Source organism: Moschus berezovskii, chromosome 2 (assembly GCF_049115385.1).
Source record: "Moschus berezovskii isolate FMDL1 chromosome 2, NW_MosBer_1.0, whole genome shotgun sequence".
Lineage (NCBI taxonomy): Eukaryota > Metazoa > Chordata > Mammalia > Artiodactyla > Moschidae > Moschus > Moschus berezovskii.
The window spans coordinates 81,337,335-81,360,747 of NC_142461.1; the positions used below are offsets into that span (position 1 = coordinate 81,337,335).

General features: G+C 37.2%; 1 protein-coding gene across 1 annotated transcript in view; it reads right to left on the reverse strand.

Annotated features, from left to right (window-relative positions):
- The window catches only part of LRP1B (LDL receptor related protein 1B), a 2,241,805-nt gene that overhangs the window by 383,565 nt on the left and 1,834,827 nt on the right, over positions 1–23,413 (reverse strand). Inside the window, exon 43 of the mRNA XM_088842364.1 lies at positions 19,291–19,495. Coding sequence (XP_088698490.1) covers positions 19,291–19,495 — 205 coding nt within the window. The remainder of the gene's footprint in view (positions 1–19,290; positions 19,496–23,413) is intronic.

A 23,413-nucleotide genomic window follows, 5' to 3' on the forward strand; every position in this document is an offset into this window, starting at 1 on the left:
TGTCAATAATAACATTTACACCTTTCTACTGAAAAATTGGAGACATTTAAGGAATATATGATCTCTGGTTCCAAACAAGACCTAAATAAATCAGAATCTGCACTTTAACAAGATTACTAGTTGATTTGAATTCATATTAAAATTTGAGAAGCACTTGTTTGTTAAACAACATATTCCCCCAATCTTAGTTCTGTGTATCTTCCAGTCTTAAGAATAAGATCGATACATTTAAAACCACTTAAAAAATGGGATGGCAAAACTGTTCTTTAAAAAGGTAGCAAATATACAAGGACATTCATTTTTGGAAAGATCATGGATTGTTAGATGATACATTGCAGATGAAAGAACTTGGACCTTTGTGTCTTATGAATGTGATTTAATTTCTGACCTCAGATTAGCTAACTTTTCAGTGCCTCAACTACTTTACTGGCAAAACAAATAGTAATAGCTGGTTTGGTGATAATTATGTCAAATGAAGACCAAAACTGTTAGGCAGTCACTAAAATGCAGCTTTTATTAAAAAACTTTTTATGAAACAATTCAAACACACAAGAGTACTCTTTATATAAAATTTCAGTTTTTCAAGGATCAGAATAAAGCCCTGTGACACTGTCCCTGGTCCTGAATGAGCACTCCTTGTCAGGGCGAAGTTTCCCAGTCTTTAGGCATTAGAATGCTGTTGCATTCAACAAGTCTTACTTTACACCTCAGATATTCTCATCTGGCTCTAAATTCATGATTTCTTTTTTTCTTTTCTTTCTTTTTTATTTATTTATTTATTTTTGGCTAGGTGGTTTAGTCACTAAGTTGTGTCCAACTCTTGCAACCACATGGACTGTAGCCTGCTAGACTCCTCTGTCCATAGGATTCTTCAGGCAAGAATGCTGGAGTGGGTTGTCATTTCCTTCTCCAGGGGATCTTCCTGACCCAGGAATAGAACTTGGGTCTCCTTCACTGCAGGCATGTTTTCTACTGACTTAGCTATGAAGGGCGGAGAGGGCAATGGCAAGCCACTCCAGTACTATTGCCTAGAAAATCCCATGGATGGAGGAGCCCGGTAGGCTGCAGTCCGTAGGGTTGCTAAGCACGACTGAGCGACTTCACTTTCACTTTTCCCTTTCACACATTGGAGAAGCAAATGGCAACCCACTCCAGTGTTCTTGCCTGGAGAATCCCAGGGACTGGGGAGCCTGGTGGGCTTCCATCTATGGGGTCACACAGAGTCGGACACGACTGAAGTGACTTAGCAGCAGCAGCAGCAGCAGCTATGAAGGGAGTCCTTTTTTATTTTTGGCTATAGTTAGTGTGATAAATCATTGACAGATGGACATGAGTTTGAGCAAACTCCAAGAGATAGTGAAGGACAGAGAAGACTAGTGTGCTGCAGTTCATGGGGTCACAAAGAATCAGACATGACTTAGTGACTGAACAGCAACATTGTTGCGATAAACAGCTTCATAATGGCAGAGCACCCTCACTTTATGACCACTCCCTAGGATAGTGGAAAATTAATGACCCATGGGTCAAATCTTTGACCAAGAAAAAAGGGTCAGAAGATGTATTTTCTTGTTTCCTTGATACTACTTGCCAATGGTCTATCATAAAGTACAATAGACTATGTGGTCTCTCTGAAGATGGTCTCAGGAGAAGAAGAAATCCATTGCACCTGATGCTAAGAAGCAGTCAGCTTTGTTGCACACCTCTTCAAAATATTCTCTTCTTATTAGTCAGTTCTCCTCTTGCCTCATTACTGTTTCCTGGGATTGCATATCCAATAAGGAATCAGAATATAAACTCTTGCCTCAGGCTCTGTTTTTTACAAATCTGAACCACGGAAAATATTTTCACATTTTTTTTTCCTTGCCTGTATGCAACTTCTACTATCATTTATTTTAAATTATCTTTAAACTGACTCATTAGCATAAAGGGAAACAAAATATCAGTTAGAAGAAATAGACTGCAAAATATCTACAAAAAATAGAAATAATGCTATCAAATCACAAATACTATTATCCATCAAATTTTAGTTTGTGTTCTCTTCCCTTTCTCTCTGTCTCTGTCTCTCTCCCCATCTTCCTTGGTAATGGTATCATAGAGATATTAAATATGCACAGCAATGCACTTAATCTTTCTTCCAAAGTTGGAGGATTGAAAAAAACATTAAGAATAGAATGGTTTTTCACGCTCTGTCATTAAATCAATGCTTTTTCTGTTTACCACTTGATAACAATGATAAGAGTCCATTATTTGGAGGAAAATGTGCTAGAAACTGAGCTTCCCAGGTGGTGCTAGTGGTAAAGCACCCACCTGCGAATGCAGGAGACATAAGACACTTGTGTTTGATCCCTGGGTCAGAAAGGGCATGGCAACTCACTCCAGTGTTCTTTCCTAGAAAATCCCACAGAGAGAGGAACCTGGTGGGCTATGATCCATAGGATCGCAAAGAGTCAGACATGACTGAAGTGACTTAGCACGCATGCATATGCTAAGTACTATGAAGACAAAAATTGGGATAATTCCTATGCTAACTCTCCCGGAAATTCAGAATCAGGAGAGGAGACCCAAACTAGGATTTAAAATATATAGATTTAGATATGGACATATAGATGTTCTCATTTAGTATATTTTCAATTACATCTTGAATAAACTCTCCTTTATATTTCTAAAAGTCCATAAGCAAAGGTGAATGGAAGAATTGATGCTTTTGAACTGTGGTGTCAAAGAAGACTCTCGAGAGTCCCTTGGACTGCAACGAGATCCAACCAGTCAATCCAAAAGGAATCAGTCCTGAATATTTATTGGAAGGACTGATGCTGAGGTTCCAATACTTTGGTCACCTGATGTGAAGAACTGACCCATTTGAAAAGACTCTGATGCTGGAAAAGATTGAAGGCAAGAGGAAAAGGGGACAACAGAGGGTGAGATGGTTGGATAGTATTACTGACTCGATGGAAATGAGTTCGAGTGAGCTCCGGGAGTTGGTGATGGACAGGGAAGCCTGGCGTGCTGCAGTCCATGTGGTTGCAAAGAGTCGTATATGACTGAGCAACTGAACTGACTGATTATGGTAAATCTCAATTTTGACGACGCATAAAAATCAACTGGAAACTAACATTAAGATCCATGCCTCTTCTAGGAATTATAATTTAATTTAATTGTACTGGAGTGGAGGGGCAGGCTCATGTACTGTATTACACAAAAGTTCCCCAGGAGATTCTGCTATATATTTTCCCATTAAGGAATTGTTCTACTTCTTTGAGCAGAGCTGACAAATTAAGACTTGTATGCTCTTTTTTCTTGCCCAAGATCATGCTATTCTGGGGTGTTTATTTTTAATTCAGCTAATAAGCCCTTTAATGTTCCTTTCATTAAGCAGCCCCAGAAGTAGAAGTTCTCGTCAGCTGAATAGGCTCAGCTTTTCAAGGTAGTCAGTGATCTACCCTTCTTTCCTCACTTACGCTCAGCTCCAGTGCCTGATTCTGGAGAAAAATACCTGGACACTTTTCCCCTAATTGTCTAGAAATTATTATTTTGGCAGGATAAACTACTAACACATTTGCAGCAGCTACATCAGTGGCCATAGCATTCTGTTTTGAATCCTGGTGGTAAAATAAGCCTAAGAATCTACAGTACTGCTTGTTTTTAACAGTTCCTCCTTTCATATGAATAACTGTTTAGTTTTACTTCTCTCTAAGATATACCTTTAGTCAACATTGTTTACATATCCCCTCTATTTTTCGTTATTATTTCTTGATCTTTAATAATTACACAATAACTCAGCTCATTCATCTTACCAACTTCACTTAGTTTTAAATATTAGCTTGCCCTTTTTGTAACTGAACAACCTAATTGAAGATTATTAAATGCATTTTATATGTTGATGGCCAACCATATTTATTTTGATGATTTTTTCATATATGCCAGTAGAAATTATTTAGCATTTTAATTTTCATTAGCTTGTATATATTTTCAAAGCTCCTCATATAAATGAAAGATCTCATTACAATAGCCATTTAAATCTTAGGGCCACAGGGAAACATCTATTTTCTTTGCTAAACAATTTTGTTTCCTTCTACTAAATGAACATATTGCATAACTTAATAGATTGCCTTTAATATTTTGGTTGCTGGGAAGTTCAGGAATAAATTTATGTTTTTGCTATTTATTTACAGTTTGATACATGAGCTTTTATTGTAAACTAGTTTAAATCATATTTTAAATAGTCAAATAATTAGTTAGTGTCAATTAGTATGTTAGCTTTCTAAATGCTTTCAAGAGCCAAACATGGAAAGAAAATTCAAGCTATTTTCTCAAGTTTAGATAAATTCATGTTGGTTTTTGAGCATGTGAAACTTTAATAAAAAACACATTAAAATCAGCTAGAGAACAACTCTTCCAACACCCTCTTCCAACAATACAAGAGAAGATTCTACACATGGACATCACCAGATGGTCAATACTGAAATCAGATTGATTATATTTTTTGTAGCCAAAGATGCAGAAGCTCTATATAGTCAGCAAAAACAAGACAAGGAGCTTACTGTGGCTCAGATAGGGAACTCCCTATTGCCAAATTCAGACTTAAATTAAAGTAAGTAGTGAAAACCACTAGACGATTCAGGTATGACCTAAGTCAAATCCCTTATGATTATACAGAGGAAGTGACAAAGAGATTTAAGGGATTAGATCTGATAGACAGAGTGCCTGAAGAACTATGGATGGAGGTCCCTGACACTCTACAGGGGGCAGGGATCAAGACCATCCCAAGAAGAAGAAATGCAAAAAGCAAAATGGTTGTCTGAGGAGGCCTTACAAATAGCTGAGAAAAGAAGAGAAGTGAAAGGCAAAGGAGAAAAGGCAAGATATACCCATTTGAATGCTGAGTCCCAAAAAAATAGCAAGGAGAGATAGAAAGCCTTCCTCAGTGATCAATACAAAGAAATAGAGGAAAACAATAGAATGGGAAAGACTAGCGATCTCTTCAAGAAAATTAGAGATACCAAGGCAACTTTTCATGCAAAACTGAGCACATAAATGTCAGAAATGGTATGGACCTAACAGAAGCAGAAGACATTCAGGAGAGGTGGCAAGAATACTCAGAACCATACAAAAAAGATATGCACGACCCAGATAATCACTATACTGTGATCACACACCTAGAACCAGACATCCTGAAATGTGGTCAAATGGGGCTTAGAAAGCATCACTATGAACAAAGCTAGTGGAAGTGATGGAATTCCAGTTGACCTATCTCAAATCTTAAAAGATGATGCTGTGAAAGTGCTGCACTCAACATGCTAGCAAATTTGGAAAACTCAGCAGTGGCCAAAGGACTGGAAAAGGTCAGTTTTCATTCCAATCACAAAGAATGGCAATGCCAAAGAATGTTCAAACTACAGCAAAATTGCACTCATCTCACACGCTAGTAAAGTGATGCTCAAAATTCTCCAAGCCAGGTTTCAACATTACATGAACTGTGAACTTGCAGATGTTTAACCTGGATTTATAAAAGGCAGGGGAACCAGAGAAAAAATTGCCAACATCCATTGGATCATTGAAAAAGCAAGAGAATTCCAGAAAAACATCTACTTCTGCTTTATTGACTATTCCAAAGTATTTGACTGTGTGGATCACAACAAAGTGTTGAAAATTTAAAGAGATGGGAATACCAGACTATGTGACCTACCTCCTGAGAAATCTGTATGCAGGTCAGGAAGCAACAGTTAGAACTGAACATGGAACAATGGAGTCCAAATCAAGAAAGGAGTACATCAAGGCTGCATATTGTTACCCTGCTTATTTAACTTATATGCAGAGTACATCATGAGAAATGCTGGAGGAAGCACAAGCTGGAATCAAGATTTTTCAGAGAAATATCAATAACCTCAGATATGCAGATGATACCACCCTTATGGTAGAAAGTGAAGAAGAAATAAGAAGCCTCTTGATGAAAGTGAAAGAGGAGAGTGAAAAAGTTGGCTTAAAAATAAACATTCAGAAAACTAACACCATGGCATCCAGTCTTGTCACTTCATGGCAAAAGGATGGGAAAACTCTGGAAACAGTGACAAATATTTTATTTTGGGGGGCTCCAAAATCTCTGTAGGTGGTGACTGCAGCCATTGAATTAAAAGATGCTTGTTCCATGGAAGAAAAGTTATGACCAACCTAGACATCATATTAAAAAACAGAAACATTACTTTGTCAACAAATGTCCATCTAGTCAAAGCTAAGGTTTTTCCAGGAGCCATGTATGTGGGTGTGGGTTGGACTATAAAGAATGCCGACCACCAAAGTATTGATGCTTTTGAACTGTGGTGTGGGAGAAGGCTCTTAAGAGTCCCTAGACTCAAGGAGATCCAACCAGTCCATCCTAAAGGAGATCACTCCTGAATATTCATTGGAAGGACTGATGGTGAAGCTGAAACTCCATTCCTTTGGCCTCCTGATGTGAAGAACTGACTCATTTGGAAAAATCTTGATGCTGGGAAAGATTGAGGGCCGGAGTAAAAGGGTATGACATAGGATGAGGTGGTTGGGTGGCATCATCGACTCAATGGACATGAGTTTGAGTAAACTCCTGGAGTTGGTGTTGGGTAGGGAAGCCTTGTGTGCTGAAGTTGCAGAGTCTGATACGACTGAGTGACTGAACTGACTGAACTGAAAGAGTGCTCAAAATTTAATCAGGGATACAGAAAAGAGAAAAATATATGTAAGTCAATTCAGAGTACATCATGAGGAACGCTGGGCTGGAAGAAGCACAAGCTGGAATCAAGATTGCTGGGAGAAATATCAATAATCTTGGATATGCTGATGACACTACCCTTATGGCAGAAAGTGAAGAGGAACTCAAAAGCCTCTTGATGAAAGTGAAAGAGGAGAGTGAAAAGGTTGGCTTGAAGCTCAACACTCAGAAAACAAAGATCATGGCATCTGGTCCCATCACTTCATGGGAAATAGATGGAAAAACAGTGGAAACAGTGTCAGACTTTATTTTTTGGGGCTCCAAAATCACTGCAGATGCTGACAGCAGCCATGAAATTAAAAGACGCTTACTCCTTGGAAGGAAAGTTATGACCAACCTTGATAATATATTAAAAAGCAGAGACATTACTTTGCCAACCAAGGTCCGTCTAGTCAAGGCTATGGTTTTTCCCGTGGTCATGTATGGATGTGAGAGTTGGACTGTGAAGAAAGCTGATCACCAAAGAATTGATGCTTTTGAACTGTGGTGTTGGAGAAGACTCTTGAGAGTCCCTTGTACCGCAAGGAGATCCAACCAGTCCATTCTAAGGGAGATTGATCCTGGGTGTTCATTGGAAGGACTGATGCTAAAGCTGAAACTGCAATACTTTGGCCACCTCATGCGACGAGTTGACTCACTGGAAAAGACTCTGATGCTGGGAAAAGTTGGGGGCAGGAGGAGAAGGGGATGACAGAGAATGAGATGGCTGGATGGCATCACCGACTCTGTGGACATGAGTTTGAGTGAACTCCAGGTGTTGGTGATGGACAGCGAGGCCTGGCGTGCTGTGATTCATGGGGTCGCGGAGAGTCAGACACGACTGAGTGACTGAACTGAACTGAACTGAAATATAAAATTTTAAATCTCTTACTTTTTCCCATATCTACTAATTTATTTCACCAAATAAAATATGTTTGGAACTATCTTATATGCTTGTCCTTCTGTTCAGTTAACAAGGATAATATGGAAGAATTATGCTCATTTATATGTATAGATTGCTTCCCCGATGGCTTAGTGTGTGAAGAATCCTCCTGAGATGCTGGAGACACATGAGTCACAGGAAATGGCAACTCATTCCAGTATCTTTGGCTGGAAAATTCCATGGACAGAGCAGTCTGGCAGGCTACAGTCCACGGGGTCAGAAAGAGTTGGACAATACTGAGCACATGGCACCACACCACCACACACATATAGATATATAAAAGATAGATATGGATAGATAAACACATGCATATGTGTGTATGCAGGATGGCTTTCCTTAGCTATCTGTTCTTTTCATCTTTGTATTTAATTTTTTACAATGAGGAATGTGGGAGAGGTGACTGCTTTCCAAAATTCTCTCTAATGCCTAAGAAATTGAAAGCTTCCAAGAAATATCCAATCAATCCATCATTATTAGTATCACATACTGAAGGGACACCAGTTATTTTATGGGTGAATACAGTAGTTACCCTGGATACTGACTATTATTCTCTTCTCTTCTTAGAGAGTCCAGCTTCAGTAATACTTTCATTTGCACGACTAACCAAGCTGAACCATCACTGAAATGTATGTGGATTTAAATCAAAGAGAGTATATTAAAAAATGAACACTATTAACCCTCCTGCAGTAACATTCTTACCTTACCAAACAGGAATATCAGTTGTACAGATTCCAGAAAATTACTCTGGATGGTTGAGACTTTCAAAATAGATGTTTTGATTTTCATATATTTTCTTTAAGTTGTTTACTTTTTCATTTAATTCAGGGAAATATTTTTATAATTTTTCTTTCAGTTTATTCATCCATTGGTTCAGGAAATATTTGCTGAATACAGCAATGTGCCAGACTTCAGACTACTTACTTTTGGAGATACAAAGATCTCCAAACAAATTCTAGTCTTCAGATGCTAGTAACCCTATAGAAGAGGCAATGAGGCAATTATGATTTATTGTAATTGCTGGAATTAATGCTCATATAAATATATATGTGTGTAGTGACAATAATTATACATTATTGATTTGGTTTATTTTTAAATTTTTATTATTCAAGCAGAATTTTATAAGATTTAATATTTGTTGACTATTGTCAGGTAACAAGAAAGAAAGATAAAAAGAAAGAAAAATAGTTCCAATTCATGTCCAACTCTTGCAATCCCATGAACTATAGCTTGTCAGGCTCCTCTGTCCCTGGAATTCTGCTGGCAAGAATACTGAAGTGGGTTGCCATTTCCTTCTCTAGGTTGCATACAATAAAATGTATCCCTTCAAAAATATATCTTATGAGGCATAAACTATTAGTCTTATTTTACAGAAAAAACTCAGGCACAAAAGAATATCAAGATGCCCAAGTTTATTAAACATAACAAATGGTAGAGTCATAAAATCTTAAAGTAGGAAGAAAATTTTGAATCTAGCTCATTTACATAATGAGCTGAGATTTAAAAAGACACCTTCAATTGCTGGAGATCACACAACTCTTTATAACCGGAGTCAGAAATCAGAAAAAATTTAACATCAATTTCAGATTTTTTTTTTCACTCCCTTCTTATTCTCACTTGGCCAACTGTATTTGGCAGTGTCATATCATCATATGCACTTTGTGGTATTCACCCAGTGATAATGTGTACACATTGTAGAGTTAGAGATGATAAAATTTAGACAACACAATCCATCGTCTTTATTTTCACAACATTTGTGTCTCTCACGTGGAGGCCAGGTTTCAATGTCTTTGTGTGTTCAGTCCCTCAGTCATGTCTGATTCTTTGTGATCCCCATGGATTATAGCCTGCAAGTCTCCTCCGTCCATGGAATTCTCCAGGTAAGAATACTAGAGTGGGTTGCCATTTCCTACTCCAGGGGATACTCCTGACCCAGAGATTGACCCTGTGCCTCTTGAGTCTCCTGAATTGGCAAGTGACTTCTTTACCACCTGTGAAGCCCTTCAGGGTCTTTGGGTTCTAGTAAATCATGTCACACCATGTGTTCTTAAATAAATCTTATCTAGTTTAAAGCCACTATCAATACATAGATAAACATTTTGCTGTTTTTGAGACTTGTTGAGCATAGCTTCGGAGAAGGCAATGGCAAGCCACTCCAGTACTCTTGCCTAGAAAATCCCATGGATTGAGGAGCCTGGTAGGCTGCAGTCCGTGGGATCGCTAAGGGTCGGACACGACTGAGCGACTTCACTTTCACACATTGGAGAAGGAAATGGCAACCCACTCCAGTGTTCTTGCCTGGAGAATCCCAGGGACGGGGGAGCCTGGTGGGCTTCCGTCTAAGGGATCACACAGAGTCGGACACGACTGAAGTGACTCAGCAGCAGCAGCAGCAGCAGAGCATAGCTTATATTAATATCTTTTAAAATATTTTATAAAACAATATATATAAGGCATATCCTTTTTTATATTCTGAATTTCTAAAAATATATTAGCACACTGACTTCTGCTTCTGGCAAGACGAAGGAGACATTTTCTTGATTACTCTTACTAAATACAACTAAAAAGTTGGAAAGCATATATAAAACAAACGTAACAAGATGGAAATCAGAGAAGGTAACTCAGCTATAGATCTTGGGACCAAGGGGCAACATGGCGGTGAGTTCCCTGGGTTTTATTTTTGTTTTGTATACCTCAGACTTGGAACTGAATAAGATGGCAACCCAGGAATGCCAAAATGCACAGAAAGGAAAAACAAAAACCTGGAAAGATATTTGAAGCCACAAGACCGGGAAAGATTCTAACTCATAAGGCAGAAAACTTTTAGACAGTAATTACTCTACTCTAGGCAAATACCACATAGAAACAAACAGTTAAACAGACTGTGACCCATCCAAATCCACAGCAGCAAAGGCCTAGTGGGAAGCCTGGACTCCCATCCATAGTAGTGGCGTACCCTCTCCCTCCCCTCTGTAGTGATGTCAGAGAAATCACAGTGGAGAATCAGGATTTTCACAGTTATCCAGTGGTAATGAGGCCATGTCCACAGTGTTGACAGTGGAGACCCAATGGGGATCTGGAGCTCATATCCCCATACTGCCTAGGTATCTACAAAGGCTACATGAGGAACTTAGGTTTTGACTTCCACAAGGCAAGAGCTCTTACTTTCCTCTGCCAAAGTGACATCAGAGAAATCCAGTTAAGGCAAAAGGCTTAAACAAGATGCAGAATTTCACACAATAAAACAACAATAAAAATTCCAGGTTCAATGGAAAAGTTACTCATCAAAGCACAAACCAGGAAAATATTAAAACATCTAGTGTGAATTTGTAAAACCTGTTTTTCATACATACAACTCTCCTATGAAATAACTACATTTTATGTCATCATTTTTAATAGATGTATACAATTCTGTTGTGTTATTTTTTCTTTTTTATTTAGTTTTTTTTTAATTTTTGTATTTCCATTTAATCACTTACCATTCTTAAACATTAGAAAGTAATCTTATTTAAATATTAGAAAGTTGTTAAGTTCAGATTATAATTTGAGTAACTATTAATATTCAGGGACACTTGAATATATTAAAGATAGTACTGGGTGTAATAACCTGAATATTGAAAGGTGTTTCTTGAATTCAAAGACACATCAAAGGCAATAAACATCTGAGATTTTAGAAGCCCTACAGGATTCGGTAGTCAATGGACTCGTTTGTAATATACCTGATTGCATGCCTTTTATATACTAATAGCAGATGACAGATACAGTCATTTCCTTATATTCCATTGGCTCATCTGTTAGAATTCAACTCCACAGAATGCTTTCACTAATAAACACACACTCTCCTTCTTGACTATGGTTCATGTAGCTGTTGATAGGCCCAGAACCCCATGTGTTTGAGACATTAGAGTTGAAAGGTCGCTTGCTGTCAGGAGATTTCTTTTCATGTCTTATTTAAAACAATTTGCCATCTTACTGGTGTAGGGTGGGGGCAGTCACAATCCATGTAAATTGAGGGATGCTTCAAATGCATTACCAGATTTGAAAATCATACCACCCAAGGCAACGCAGCTCCAGAGTGTGTGAGTATCTAGTACAACACCGCTGATACGAATCTGCCTTCACAGGTGTCCAATTCATGAAGACGCTTCACTGGTGAAAAGATCTTGATCACTGCCTTATGTTTTCTCTGACTTTTGAAAATCTACATATTGAAATGTGTCCTATTTTTATTATGAATTCTTTTCAGTTCAGTTGCTCAGTCGTGTCTGACTCTTTGCGACCCGGTGGACTGTAGCCTACCAGGCTTCTCCATCCATGGGATTCTCCAGGCAAGAATACTGGAGTGGGTTACCATTTCCTTCTCCAGGGGATCTTCCCAACCCAGGGATCGAACCCGGGTCTCCCGCATTGGAGGCAGACGCGTTAACCTCTGAGCCACCAGGGAAGCCCTATTATGAATTACTTTATATTTATTTATATTTACTTATACTTAGATATTAATTTGGGCTTCTCTGGTAGCTCAGCTAGTAAAGAATCCGCCTGCAATGCAGGAAACCACGGTTTGATTCCTGGGTCTGGAAGATCCACTGGAGAAGGGATAGGCTACCCACTCCAGTATTCTTGGGCTTCTCTGGTGGTTCAGACTGTAAAGAATCCGCCTGCAATGTGGGAGACCTGGGTTCAATCCCTGGGTTGGGAAAATCCCCTGGAGAAGGGCATGGCAAACCATTCCAATATTCTTGCCTGGCTGGCTAGAATCCACGGGGCTGCAAAGAGTCAGACACAACCGAATGACTAATCACAGCATGAATCTTAATTCGGCTTTTAAAAAGGGTTCTACCTATATATATATATATAGTACAAAATTTCACTTCATAATAGATAGGAATGGGAATGCTATAGAACATTTGTTTTTAATGGAAAAAAAAAAAAATGCGGCAGGGAGCCACATTGGGGGACTTCCCTGGCCGTCCTGTGGTTTAGACTCTGAACTTCCACTGCAGTTCCATTCCTGGCCCCTTGGTCAGGGAACTAAGATATCTCATGACACACAACTCAGCCAAAAATCTTTAAAAATGAATAAAAATAATAAAATGATATTGACTCTAATAGAGAGTTGGGAACTATGACTGGCATTCAATATTGAACACAAGAATGTTAGACACTGATGTAGCCTTTTGGGGCATCAGTTTGCTAATCTGTGAAATAATACAGGATTACTCCAGCTAATGGTGGAAAAATTTCCAGTTTACTGAGTTTTTCAGTGACTGTTTATGCTCACGTTGATTTTTAAGTCAAACATTCAAACTGTTAAATTAAAATGTTTTACATTTAAAAAAATATTGAAACTGCAATATCTTTTCTTTGGTGATAGTACGGCTTTGACTTGGCTAAATAATTTAAACTCAGCATGTTGTCAGAAAACTCACTTTTCTGGGCATCAAAACCTACTGCCTAAATTTCATAGTTCAGCATAAAACTATATTATCAAAAAAAGTGGATAGGATAGGCATTTATAGACTGGGTAGAAGATACAGATAGATAATAGACTCATTAGATAGATAACAGATAGATATATTTATTTCTTGATTCATTTATGTTATGAAATAACTAATTCTATAAGGAGAAATAAAGAATTTGGTGCCATAAAAATAGGACACCAAATATTCTTGTGGTTAATCTTACTTTTAATTGACTAATTAAAAAACAAACAAGCAAAAACCTACTTTCCCTGTGTCAGAAGGAAACACTCCTTTTTCTTTCCAGTCAAAAGAGTTCATTATCAGAGTGTGTTTATCTAGAAGATAGATTATTCTGCATTCTTCTCATTCTAAGAATAGGTCTTAGGACTTAGTATTTCTGCCTGGAAATATACTCTAAACAAACAAACAAACAAAAACTCTGGACAAAGTTTCTAAAAGAATGTCAAAAGTAAGTAACAGCAATTGCAGTTTCTAGGAACATAAACAACATCTCTTCTGGAAGGGTTTGTGTCACTCAGGTACAGCTGCCTTCCAAGAAATGATTAACACTTACAGGGTAACACCAGGGAGAAAGGTTATAATCAAGCTGTCTTAGCCCCTGTCAACATTAGTTATTGTTTTATCTACTGAAGCAGCAGATATAGAATAGAAATAAAAATGAAATAGAATGAAATTATGATCTGTTTTCCCCCTTATAACAGCAGCATTCAATTGTGTATTGCTAAATAGAGAATGCTTCCCTCAATAAAATTTGTAGGTAGGACCACCATACAAGTTAATGTTTTTAAAATTCAAAGAAAATAGCCAATTATTATATGTTTATCAATATAGGTCACATTTAAATTGTGTGTACTTGTATTTTCTTATGACCTCACTCCAAAATAAAACAGGAAAATAAAATCTAACTCGATTTTGAATTTGTATAGGTAAATGAATTTGTTAAGCTAAATATTATCACATAAATATAACAAAAAAGTAAAATGTATTTTTAAAAACACAGTTTTTTCAGTTTCTCTTTTGATGTTTGAAATGATCTCTTTCCTTAATCTACTGATTAGTAATGAGATCTATAGTATTCCTATACTAAATTAAGTGACTGTAAATAGCTTATCAGTATTTTTTCAAATACCTACAAACTCTTGGGTTGGATTCTCTGGTGGCTCAGAAGGTAAGGAATCTGCCTGCAATGGGGGAAACCTGGGCTCGATCCCTGGGTCGGGAAGATGCCCTGGGGAAGGAAATGGCAACCCACTCCAGTATTCTTGCCTGGAAAGTCTCATGAATGGAGGAGGCTGGTAGGCTACACAATCCATGGGGTCGCAAAGAGTCAGACAGGACTGAGCGACTTCACTACAAACACTTAAGCCCATGGCATATCATTTAAAAAAAAAAAAAATTCCTGATAAGAGTAAAGCTACACAGAGTGTTCAATTCTAAAAAATGTAGAAGAGCATTTAAAGGTTTTAAGATGTAATGTAGGAATTAAGCCTATCAGACTATGTTTAAACCATAGCTTAAAAAAGTGCATGACCACAGTTGATTCAAGAGATGACAGGCTCTTTAAATATATTGTGGGACAGCAATGGCACTGTACTGAGTTTGTATGCTCAAAATGCCCAGATATACAATCATCTTTCCAAACTTTATCAATTAACTTAATAGATAGCTTGCTTCCTTTTCATTAAAAAAGATGTACTCTCAAATATTTCAGGTTATAATGTCCAGATTTATTCCACTCTGTCAACTCCCCTGGGGATATTCGATCTCTGTTTCGGTAACTGCTCTCCACTCACCTCTGTGTCATTCAGAGCTAGAAAATACACAGCTATGGGAGGAAATGTTTCTTTCTGAAATGATTGTTTCTCTGGTCACTTCTTTATATGACATTGTCTCAGCACAATTTGACTTCATAAATTGAACAATATTTTATATCTCTTAGGTTTCTTGGCATAGCCTTTCATAGACTATTTTAACCTCCTATATTTTCTAATTCCTAAATATCACTATTTTTAACTCTATGATTTTACACTATCACACATTTTTGCAGTGCCTTCTACAATGCATTCCAAAATGTAAAAATGAAATTCGTTATGTTGGTTGCATGCGTGCATGCTAAGATGCTTCAGTCGTATCCAACTCTGTGCAACCTGATGGACTGTAGCCCACCAGGATCCTCTGTGCATGGGATTTCCCAGGCAAGAATACTGGAGTGATTTCCCATGTCCTCCTTCAAGGGATCTTCCTGACACAGGGATCGAAGGAACTCGAGTCTCTTATGCCTCCTACTTGGTAGGTGGGTCCTTTACAACCAGCGCCACCTGGGAGGCCCCAATATGCTAGTCATCTGATCCATTTTAAATATATATAGTATATGTATATTGTTATTGTTGAATCACTAACTCATGTCTGACTGCACCTGCAACCCCATGGACTGTAGCCCACCAAGCTCCTCTGTCCATGGGATTTTCCAGGCAAGAATACTGGAGTGGGTTGCCATTTCCTTCTCCAGGGGATCCTCCTGACCCAGGGATTGAACCCAGGTCTCCTGGCAGATTCTTTACCACTGACCCATCAGGGAATAAATATATATATATATATATAATTGAATATATATATATATAATTGAATATATATATAAATAGTATTGTTGCCCAAGGGGAGTGATATAGGAATGAAGAATAAATATAGTAGGAAAAACATACAAACATGCACAAAAGTGCCTTGCACAGAGAGATGAACTGAACTGAAGATTAGAATGAGTGAATTAGTCACATAACATTTTTTAGATAAGGATCTCTTAGCTTCTGAGAGGATTTAAAAAGAAATCTGCTACCAAAAATACTCTGATTTCTAAGACTTCAACTCAAATGGACAGGAACAAATCAAATTAATAATTGATATTGTTCATACTTTTGTACATACAATTAAGAATATAAAACTGAGGAGTGAATGGATAGGGTATTAGATAAACTGGTCTAAGTGTTCAACAGTTGTCAGATGAAAGAAGAATTTCTAAAGCTTTTGGGGCACTAAAATGTTATATCATATATGCAGAATTTTATTTCAAAATAAGTTGTAATGTTTTCTTCCTTAGGAAATATCCCTTTTTAACATCTTGAATCATAAGGCAGGTTACATATTTATACTTTTCTAAAGACAGTAGGAGGTGACCCAGATCCTCAGATGTACTCTCAGTCTAAAAATTCTATGGTTATATTAGTAATAAATTATATAAACCACTGAGTGGTCACAAAGATAGGCAAAAGTGTAGTAAGTGTTCAGAGATTTAGGTCAATTTAGAAATGAAATTCAGGAAGAAATAACAAACTCTAGTTGTAAAATCATGATTAAAATATAGGAAACAGTGGATATCACAAAGAATATATAAGTTAGTGGTGGATTAGTGGTGAATTCACGGTAACCATGACAAACACTGGTGATAGAATCTGGATAACCAGCAAAATATTGAGATGCATGTAAGAAGGTAATAAACTTTGAAATATTCTTTTTCCCAATTTTCAGGCCCAACCAGAAATTCTCATGGTTAATCTTATTTGTTGAAGAGATAGAGGAAAAAGACTACGTAATTCTAACTTTGAGACAAAATAGATCAATTTCTTGTGGAGGAATAAACCCATATCCTTTAATGGTCTCTTCTCAATGTTTTCATCTTTATGGACAGAAATCTTTATGTATATACTGTCAAATGGTTACTATAATAAAGTTAGTTAATACATCTATCACCTCATATAGTTAAAATTGTTGTTGTTGGCAAAAGCTTTAAAATATACTCTTAGCAACTTCAATGGCAGCCCACTCCAGTATTCTTGACTGGAGAATCCCCTGGATGGAGGAGCCTGATGGGCTACAATCCATGCAGTCGCAAAGAGTCAGACACGACTAAACAAGTTCACTTTCTTTTTCTTCTTTTCTTAGCAACTTATATAGTACAAATAAATATATGCATTATTTTTTTACTACAGCCAGCCAGAAACTATTCTGGTTTGGACAGAGATGGGAAATGGAAAGTTGGAATCATAGCTATGCATATGCTTATTTTTTAATGGCAAAAATATTCTTTGAGTAAGATTAGAACAATTTGCTGGGCCACCTAGAGTAGTTATAATTGCCATACTTAATAAGAGACTGAGGAGGAGAAAAGAAAACCAGATATATAAAAAATAAGCGAAAGGAGACTAAAAGTTTAGATGAGGTGTTATAGAAGTATTTTCCGTACTGGGCCATAATAGAAAAGTATACCATATTCAGGATAGTAATTCACCTATCTTTTCAAAAGCATTAACCCACTAAGTTTATTTAGGATTTCTTTGCTGTATTCTGAGGCAAACTTTTATATTATATTCTCATAATAACCCTGAGAACTAGAAAGAAAATTTACATATCAGAAAAATAAAATTTATAAAGGCGAAGTAATATGCCTAAGGACACACAACCTTTAGTTGGAAAAGACAGACCAAGGATTTAAGTATAGAATGCTTTGATTCTTTGGTTAGAATTATTGCCTTTTGGCATCACCAACACTACAGACATGAGTTTGAGCAAACTGCAGGAGTTGGTGAAGGAAGCCTGGCATACTGCAGTTCATGGGGTCGCAAAAAGTTGGACATGACTCAGTGACTGAACTGAACTGAACTGATTGCCTTTAGCACAAACTGAACTCATCAGGTCTTAGCTGATTATTTCAGTGTTCCTTAAGCATTCAACTGTCCTATATCTCTGCTACTCTAATGAAGTCCTGTGAAGTGAAGTGAAGTTGCTCAGTCGTGTCCGACTCTTTGCGACCCCGTGGACTGTAGCCTACCAGGCTCCTCTGTCCCTGCACTAGAACTTAAATCAATACACTTCTTCCTTCAAGATACTTATACCTATACATGCACATACACACACATCTATTTATATACTCATGGGCAATATATGTATGTTATATCTACATATACATAAATTTTGTTAGTTGTCCTCAGATAAACATCTATATTTGTCTATATAATATAATGCATATATATTTAATATATATGTACATGGTATAGATCTATATGTATTATATAATATATAGATGTATATGTACAGATATATATTCAACTGAATTAAACAGCATACTTAATGGTACAGATTCAGTTCAGTTCAGTTCAGTTCAGTCGCTCAGTCGTGTATGAATCTTTGCGACCCCATGAATCACAGCACGCCAGGCCTCCCTGTCCAGGTGTTAGCAAATATGGCCTGTTGTTTGGTTGCCTGTTTTTATAAATAAAGTTTTATTGAAATACTGTCCTAGCTATTCATTTATGTATTCACTATAAGGCACTGTAGTTGTGAGAAGAGACAATATAGTCCATGAAGTTTCAAATATTTACTATCTGGCCCTTCAAGAAACTCACTGGAAAAGTAATGCGCCTCAAGATCATTTTGTCATTCAAGAATGCACTGGTACATGATGCAGGGGTGCTGTGGTAGATTCCTCCAGGTACAATCACCCAGATCTTACCCTTTTGAACTCATTTTTTAACTTGCCAAGGGCTACTGTCCTCATAATATAATGTAAGGGAGCTGGACTTTTACCTTCCTACATGCTCTAAATATCTTCTGTAAATGTTCTCCAGTGGCAGCATAAAGATCCCTCCATTAATATTTACTTGGATTTCAGAAAAAAGTGACTGAGAATGAGCCTGACTGTGAACAGAATTCCATTCTTCTCTCTTCAAAGCTTCTGAGGTTGGTTTGAGGGCCCAAACACAGAGGATAATTTCATTATTTTGCAATGTTCTTTTATTCTACGGCAACTAACCAATTTCATTTCACAATTAAAAAATTATAAATAACAATGAAGTTTATGCAAATCACTCTAATAATACCAGTTCATTTAATAACTATAAGGAAGTCAGTTATTATTTCTCCAGAAGAAATTTTACAAGTTGGACTGTCTCCTTGGTAGTGAATGCACTTAAAATTTTCAAAATATTATCAGCAGTTTCACTTTTCACTGAATAGATTATCCAGTTTGGTTGGTTCGAATAATTAGCCATTTTAAAACCTCTTAACATGCATACTTTAGCAAGTTTAAAGCACATATATTTCAAATGTATCATTTTTCAAATCTATAATCAGGAAACTCTGAGTTAACTTACATGTCTCTGGGATCCATCATATTCACATCTTTCAATTTTTCCTAAGCTGCCATCTGAGAAATACAGCTTCTCTGCACGGTGATCAATGGTGAGTCCATTTGGAGTGAGTATGTCTGTACTGACCACCACTTGAGCATTTTTCCCAGTAAGAGTTGATCTCATGATACTTGGATGCTGCTCATTCCAGTTGGTCCAAAACATTAAACTAATTAAAATGAAAATTATGAGAATAGGTTAAATATTTTATCAATAGTAACAATATTAGAAGAAACAAGGCAAATGTCAAGCTATTTAAAATAATGCAAAATTGTCTCATAGTTTCTGACCCTTGAGGAAGTCTAGTAATAAGAAGAGATATGTATGTTACATTTACATATTTTTCCCAGTTTCTTAAATGACCTGGAAACTATTTTTGAAAAATAATTATCTCTCAAATAGCAATTTAATTAAATTGAATCAGTTTGATACACAGTAAAGATTTATTTGAATCAAAGAAAAAAATAGCTATCTTAAATTTCCTATGAACTCGGGGCAAATTCATATCAATGTATGGCAAAACCAACCAATATAATATTGTAAAATAATTTGCCTCCAATAAAAAATAAATTAACTACAAAAAAAATAAATAAATAAAAATTTCCTATGAACTGCAAATATACTGTTTATTATTATCATGTTTCAGGAAATCCTGTGTTTGATATCGCTCTTAACCTAACAATATTTCTCTTCTTCAGTTAGTAAAAATAAAAATCTCTCTCTCTTTCTAGATTTTCTTTTTTTTTTTTTTTAATATTTATTGATTGGCTGGGCTGGGTCTTCATTGCTGCACAGCCTTTCTGTCTAGTTGTGGTGAGTGGGGGCTACTCTCTGCATGGGCTTCTTACTTTGGTGGCTTGTCTGGTTATGGACACTGACTTTAGAGCACATGGGCCTCAGCAGTTCAGCGCATGGGCTAATCGTTGGGGCTCAGCCTCTAGAGCACAGGCTCAGTAGTTGTGCCACACAGGCTTGGTTGCTTTACAGGAATCCCAGATCAGGGATTGAACCTGTGTCTCCTGCATTGGCAGGTAACTCTTTACCACTGAGCCACCAGGGTAGCCCCCTAGGTTTTTTTTAAATTCTGCATTCCTGTCTGTATATGTTAGAAAGACACAATTACTAAATTCCTGTATTTCTTTAATGTCTTTGTTTCTGCCTCCTCTGTCAGTGTTATTTTTCTGTAAATTATAATGCTGTTACTAGAATTACAGGGGTTACTCTCAAATCCTTAAAGGTAAGATCTATTACTTACAGTCTTAACAGAATATTTTAAATCAGTGTTTGTCAAACTGTTCTCTGAGGAAGGCCAAGGATTCTGTTAGCATTTAAAGGTTACTGGAAGAGCAGAGAGGCTGCAGAGCTCTAGTCTCCAAGGCCTATATTTATTTAACCAGCTCTTCTTTCTCCCCCTTTAGGACAATCCCTAAGAGTTTATTTGAAGATCAATTTTTGAACTGAAGGAAGGAAGGCAAGAATGGAAGGCATCAGGAAGAGAAGGAAAGAGAGAGGAAAGAAGGAAGGAAGAAGGGAGGGAGGGTGGGGGAGAAGCCAGGAAGAAAAGGAAAAGGGAGAAAGGAAGATGGGAAAGAGAGAGATGTATAGGCAGGCCACTTTACATTTTTAGAAAGTATGTTTAATAAATATTTATAAAGAAAAGTTATTTGAAAATATTTCATATTTATAACAAGATAGCATATATCACCCCTATGTATAGTCATGTAAAGACAAGGAAATAGCCAAACTAATTATTCAACATGTAGTTTTTGAGTAATGTGCCAAAGCTTATTATTGAACAATACACAACTTTACAAAAAGAAAAACTTTTCTTCATTCTTAGTTTTCTGACTATTGAGTTTTAAGCCAACTTTTTCACTCTCCTCTTTCGCTTTCATCAAGAGGCTTTTCAGTTCTTCTTTTCTTTCTGCCATAAGGGTGGTATCATTTGCATATCTGAGGTTATTGATATTTCTCCCAGCAATCTTGATTCCAGTTTGTGCTTCATTCAGCCTAGCATTTCTCATGATATACTCTGCATGTAACTTAAATAAGCAGGGTGACAACATACAGGATTGATGTACTCCTTTCCCAATTTGGAACCAGTCTGTTGTTCCATGTCCAGTTCTAAATGTTGCTTCTTGAACTGCATACAGATTTCTCAGGAGGCAGGTCAGGTGGTCTGGTATTCCCATTACTTTAAGAATTTTCCACAATTTGTTATGATCCACACAGTCAAAGGCTTTGGCATAGTCAATAAAGGAGAAGTACATGTTTTCTGGAACTCTCTTGCTTTCTCGATGATCCAACGGATGTTGGCAATTTGATCTCTGGTTCCTCTGTCTTTTCTAAATACACCTTGAACATTGGGAAATTCATGGCTCACGTATTGTTGAAGCCTGGCATGGAGAATTTTGAGCATTACTTTGCTAGCATGTGAGATGAGTGTAATTGTGTGGTAGTTTGAGCATTTTTTGGTATTTCCGTTCTTTGGGATTGGAATGAAAGCTGATCTTTTCTAGGCCTGTGGCCACTGCTGAGTTCTCCAAATTTGCTAGCAGGTTGAGTTTAGCACTTTCACAGCATCATCCTTTAGGATTTGAAATAGCTCAACTGGAATTCCATCACCTCCACTAGCTCTGTTTGTAGTGATACTTCCTAAGGCCCACCTGACTTAACATTCCAGCATGTCCGGCTCTAGGTGAGTGATCACACAATTGTGATTATCTGGGTCATGAAGATCTTTTTTTGTATAGTTCTTCTGTGTATTCTTGCCACCTCTTCATGATATCTTCTGCTTCTTTTAGGTCCATACCATTTCTGTTTTTTACTGTGCCCATCTCTGCATGAAATATTCCCTTGGTATCTCTAATTTTCTTGAAGAGATCTCTTGTCTTTCCCATTCAATTGTTTTCCTCTATTTATTTACATTGATCACTGGGGAAGGCTTTCTTATCTCTCCTTGCTATTCTTTGGAACTCTGCATTCAAATGGGTATATTTTGCTTTTTCTCCTTTTATTTTCGCTTCGCTTCTTTTTACATCTATTTGTAAGGCCTCGTCAGACAACCATTTTGCCTTTTTGCATTTCTTCTTCTTGGGATGGTCTTGATCCCTGCCTCCTGTACGATGTTAGGGACCTCCATCCACAATTCTTCAGGCACTCTGTCTATCAGATCTAATCCCTTGAATCTATTTGTCACTGCCACTGCATAATGGTAAGGGATTTGATTTAGGTCATACCTGGATGGTCTAGTGCTTTTCACTACTTTCTTCAATTTAAGTCTGAATTTGGCAATGAAGCGATCATGATTTGAGCCATAGTCAGCTCCCAGTCTTGTTTTTGCTGACTGTATATAGCTTCTGCATCTTTGGCTGCAAATAATATAATCAATCTGATTTTGGTATTGACTATCTGGTGATGGTCATGTGTAGAGTCTTCTCTTGTGTTTTGGAAGAGGGTGTTTGCTATGACCAGTGTGTTTTCCTGGCAAAATTCTATTAGCCTTTGCCATGCTTATTTCTTTACCCCAAGACCAAATTTGCCTGTTACTCCAGGTATTACTTGACTTTCTACTTTTGCATTCCAGTCCCCTATAATGAAAAGGACATCTTTTTGGCTGTTAGTTCTAGAAGGTCTTGTAGGTCTTTATAGAACCTTTCAACTTCAGCATCTTCAGCATTAGTGGTCGGGTCATAGACTTGGATTACTGTGATACTGAATGGTTTTCCTTGGAAACAAACAGAGATAATTCTGTCATTTTCGAGATTGCATTCAAATTCTGCATTTCAGATGTTTTTGTTGACTATGATGGCTATTCCATTTCTTCTAAGGGATTCTTGCCCAGAGTAGTAGATATAATGATCAGCTGAGTTAAATTCACCCATTCCAGTCCATTTTTGTTGCTGATTCCTTAGTTCAGAAAACAAAGATCATGGCATCTTGTCCCATCACTACATGGGAAATCAGTGGGGAAAAAGTAGAAACAGTGACAGACTTTATTTTAGGGGGCTCCAAAATCACTGCAGATGGTGAAGGCAGCCATGAAATTAAAAGACCCTTACTTCTTGGAAGGAAAGCTATGATCAAA